This window comes from Gavialis gangeticus, unplaced genomic scaffold (assembly GCF_001723915.1).
Source record: "Gavialis gangeticus isolate Ggan-Ray unplaced genomic scaffold, GavGan_comp1, whole genome shotgun sequence".
In the NCBI taxonomy this organism is placed as follows: domain Eukaryota; kingdom Metazoa; phylum Chordata; order Crocodylia; family Gavialidae; genus Gavialis; species Gavialis gangeticus.
Window position 1 is genome coordinate 126,640,210 of NW_017729022.1, and position 4,249 is coordinate 126,644,458.

General features: G+C 40.6%; 1 protein-coding gene across 1 annotated transcript in view; it reads right to left on the bottom strand.

Moving 5' to 3' along the window:
* SEC23B (Sec23 homolog B, coat complex II component) overlaps positions 1-3,881 on the bottom strand; it is a 26,498-nt gene extending 22,617 nt beyond the window's left edge. The window contains exons 1-4 of the mRNA XM_019516138.1: positions 3,620-3,881; positions 2,345-2,402; positions 1,527-1,613; positions 569-805 (exon numbers count right to left, since the gene is read on the bottom strand). Of these exons, the coding sequence (XP_019371683.1) occupies positions 569-805; positions 1,527-1,613; positions 2,345-2,402; positions 3,620-3,840 (603 nt within the window). The 5' untranslated portion in view covers positions 3,841-3,881. The remainder of the gene's footprint in view (positions 1-568; positions 806-1,526; positions 1,614-2,344; positions 2,403-3,619) is intronic.
* Positions 3,882-4,249: the final 368 nt, after the last annotated feature.

Below are 4,249 nucleotides of genomic sequence, written 5' to 3' on the forward strand. Positions count from 1 at the left end.
TGGCCTCGTAAGACCCAACATATCCTACAGAACACAAGGCACAGAGGGGCAAAGAACTTATTACTGAAACATCAAACCTATTTACCACCTATCCATCTACCTCAGGTACACAGCTGGCTCCCATCTGTGCAGTATCTGCATGGTTTGCAGCTATTAATGCATTTTTCCTCACACAGCTCTATGAGGTAGAGTGTTACTATTATGCCCATTTGACCGACAGCTCAAAAAAGCTAAGTGTGCTGCTCAAGATCACACAGGAAGTGCGGGGTACAGTAGAAACTTATACACAAGTCATTGCAAGGTTAATGACCTATTGTTAGTTGTGTGTTACAGTGGTACCTAGAGAGTAATAGGTACCAGTTCTCCCAAACACTGAGGTAGACAATCACTTCAAGAGCTTCAGGAGAGGTGAAGGGAAAGGGAAAAAAATACCACACATGCAGAGAGCCCTTACCACTGAACCATCTCTCCTTTGCTCTCTACTAGCTCAGGATTGGAAATGAAGTGTAAAAACACTTAACTGGAGCTACCCATTGTATTAAGAGCAGGAAAGGAGCGTAGAACATACCTGTATCTGCTTAGCTGTCAGATCTTTGGTCCCTCTGAACACATAGCTTTTGGAAATCCCTTCGCAGCTCAACTCATGAACTTGGACCATTCTGCCAAAAGTGATCAGCCCTACCAGAGCATCTGGGGGCAATAGGCTCAAGGACATCTGCAGGGATTCCTTCAGTGCCTGCAAGTCCTCCTCTTCCAAACACGTGTCAACTACATAAAGGAAGATGAGCGGTGTCTGAGGACCCCGCTGATGTAGAAAGAAACAGGTTTAGTGGGTCTGTATATACTCAAGTGACACATTCTGTCCCCCTCCTTTAGCTGGGAGCTATCACAAAACAAAAGCATTTCAGACTTTTGTAAATATGGTAAAAATATTTCTATAAAAATAAGGAAACCCTTAAGTCTTGCAAAAGAAAAATGCACAGGGTTAGGACTCTGCAAAATAAAATGCCAGTTTTCTGAGCTATCACAGAATTCCTCTAGAGCCTCAGTACTCTGCTAGGCTAGTTTTAACATAACTGGAAGTACCAAGAACAAGACACAAAGCAGGCAAAGCAAGCCCTATTAGGCTTTATCTCTCTTGTGACTTAATCTGAAGTCATCAGAGACACCTACTGAAGTCAGTAGGTTGGCAGGTAACCACAAGTTTCACAACACAGCTTCTCTCTTAATTAAAATCAAATACCAAGGAGGGGACCATTAAGGAAATATAATTTCCCTCTCCAGGCTTCACCTTAGATGAATACACAAATTACAAGAACCTAATTTAAGCTAACCAGATAGAAATACATTGTGTAACCAAGAGATCAGACAACTAAGAGGGATATTACATTCTCCTTAATTAACCAAATGCACTGTACTCATGGAAACAATTCAGTCAAATCATCATAATTAAAACACATCTTTCAGCATATATGTACATTTCAAATGTTCCCTGGGAACTTCAGACCTGACCATTCTCAATTTACCTGAACAATGTAGTCGATGGTGGAAAACTGAGGCATAAGTTCTGCTGGCTGATTCACCTCAGATATGCCTGCATATGCAGGAGGAAACTGAAAAAAACAACGGAGCATTAGGGCAAGGAAATTAACTGCTAATTATATGTACAATTACAAGGGCATCTTCTGCATTATAATGGTTATGACGTGCGAGATAAAAATAGGGGAAAGTGTTTAATTCAAATACCTACAAATGAATCACTTATTTGCTGGTACTGCAACAAACATTTTTAGCTGAATAAAGGCATTTATGGCATAGTTGTTTCACTATGAATGGATGACAATGGTAGGCAGCAGTGGGTAGAAAGCTATGAAGTAGAATTCAATTAGGATGGAAGTTTTATGCGCCACCTACTTATCAGATGAGATTATCTATAGTCATATGATGTAATGTTTCTGATGGCAAGATGTCCACTTCCAGCACAGAAATTTCCTATTCAGAAAGAACAGAGGACAATGTGCCCTGTCCTCACATCATACATACGGAGCATTCCCTAAACACATGGCACAAAACCAGCTTCATATCTGCTGCATACAGCTTGCATGCTGGCTAAACTGACCTAAAGATAGATGTGATGAGACGAGTATTTTATCCACCATGCTCATTAGCAGACAGTGCTGATTGGAACACACTAAGGAAGAGGCCAGGGAAGAGAATCTGGTTACCAAAAACGTTTGCTTATTTTCACATCCGTCACTAAGTGAAGCTTTCAGTTAAATACACTGAGGTAAGAAGGGATCTGGTAATAAGATAAATGAAAGAACAAGGCACTTTTCCAACCTACCTGGTTTCTCTGAAAACAGAAGTTACAAGCCCAGAGCTTAGCTCGATAATCCACTTGACTAGAAGAAAGCAAAGACAGAACAGTCAGTACAAAGGCATAAATTTCATAGCTGACCACTTCTCATGGCTTAAAGGTAAAATGTAAGTAACATGAGGAAGGGCGCTTGATGCCCAAAAGCTTGTCCAACAGGTCTCCCAACTATATAGTTGGGCTAGTAAAAGATATCACAAAAAAATCCTTGCTTCTCACACATTTCCTGGACCATCACAGCTATAACAACATTCCAACTTTAGTGTAAATGAAAAAAATTTAAATCCACAATATATACCCTTTAATGTTAATAGTGGGGTTAGAGGGCATCAGACTCATAATGCATGTCTGTCCTTCAAACGTACTGTGCCAGACATCAGCTTACTCGAACTGCAGCTACTGCTGAATAAACCAAAAGCAAAAGAGCAAGGCACTGCAGGTGAGCTAATCGGCACTGTGAAAATGCAGAGCCAATTAAGCTATGTACTGCACCATTTGAAAATGGCTACACTGCTTCTAATTCAGGAGGTAACACATACATACACACAAAGGAAAGCAATATTTCTGAGCACACTGAATGTTCTCATTACTTGTAATTGCAGTAGTACCTGAGAAGCCCTAGTCAAGGACACGTGCTGTACAATCTGAAAAGACATCTCCCTATCCCCTTCCCAATACACCGTAAGATATATGACCAGACTAGGAGTTTAAGATGAGAAAGTGCTTCCCTCTCTAAAATAATAGCAAATTTACAAACAAAACCTTTCTGCTTATATTGAATCTAGCTGATATCCAAAAATATTGTGTATTGGTTTGGTTTCTAGCCTCTCTAACAAAATCAAATCTAATGAGTGCACCGTTATGGCATGTGGAAACTAATCAATATTTTTGTTTAATTAAGTTATATCAGGTAAGGTTAATTTCTCAGTGAAGATAACAGGATTGTTCGCATATTGATTCTAGTTTTCCTTTAACAGTTCCCCCTCTATCTCAGCCCTGGGTAATCACTGGTCTCTGCATCCCATCTCTTCTTTCTCACTTTGGCCACTCTGAGCGACAATGGCCCAATTTACTTATCATGAATTGCACAGCCATTTTAAGTCTCTGAACACTCTATTTAGAGAGTCTCTTGGGACAGACATTGGCCTGAGAGGAGACAGAAAGTGGTGGAGCTCAAGAAAAAAAACAGATTCTCATAAACTCTATTTTCATCCATTATTAACATGTATAGATGAGAATGCCTACCAAAGTGGGTTCAGTACTGCTTTGCAAGTTGGCCTGCTACAAAGCACTGGTTCATACTGTACAGGAGGCAGGTCTGGACGCTCCTTCAATGGGGTCAGCAGACACGCCAAGGGCACGACCATTCTTGTGGCCTCCAAACGGCTGGAGGGCCACACGTTCCAGCTGAAACGCACCCCATCTCGCTCTTCATTTTGCTGAATAAATTCCAGATACGTCGCCATGGAATCAGACAGATTCTGAAAGGACAATAGTAGTGACACATTCATCCAAGAACTGCTTATTAGGCTGACAGCACCACAAAAAGAGAGTAATATTTGGCAGATATATATAAGGTGACAAGATCCCTTCTCTGAAGAATCTTGATTCCTGCTAATATTTATGGACAACAATAGGTCTACTCACATGGGTAAAGTTATACATATGCAGAAGACACTACAGGATGTGGAAATGTGTGACATAACTAGTGAAACCCACAATAAAATAAACCAGGATAACTACAGCCACCTCCATGAAGCACTTACCAGTATTCGGATCAAGGTAGCAAAGAAACATTTAAAAGCCACTTGAATTCAGAGTTCCCCAACAACACCTGTGGCACTCTATATTAAGGAGGAATACACATCCTCGTCC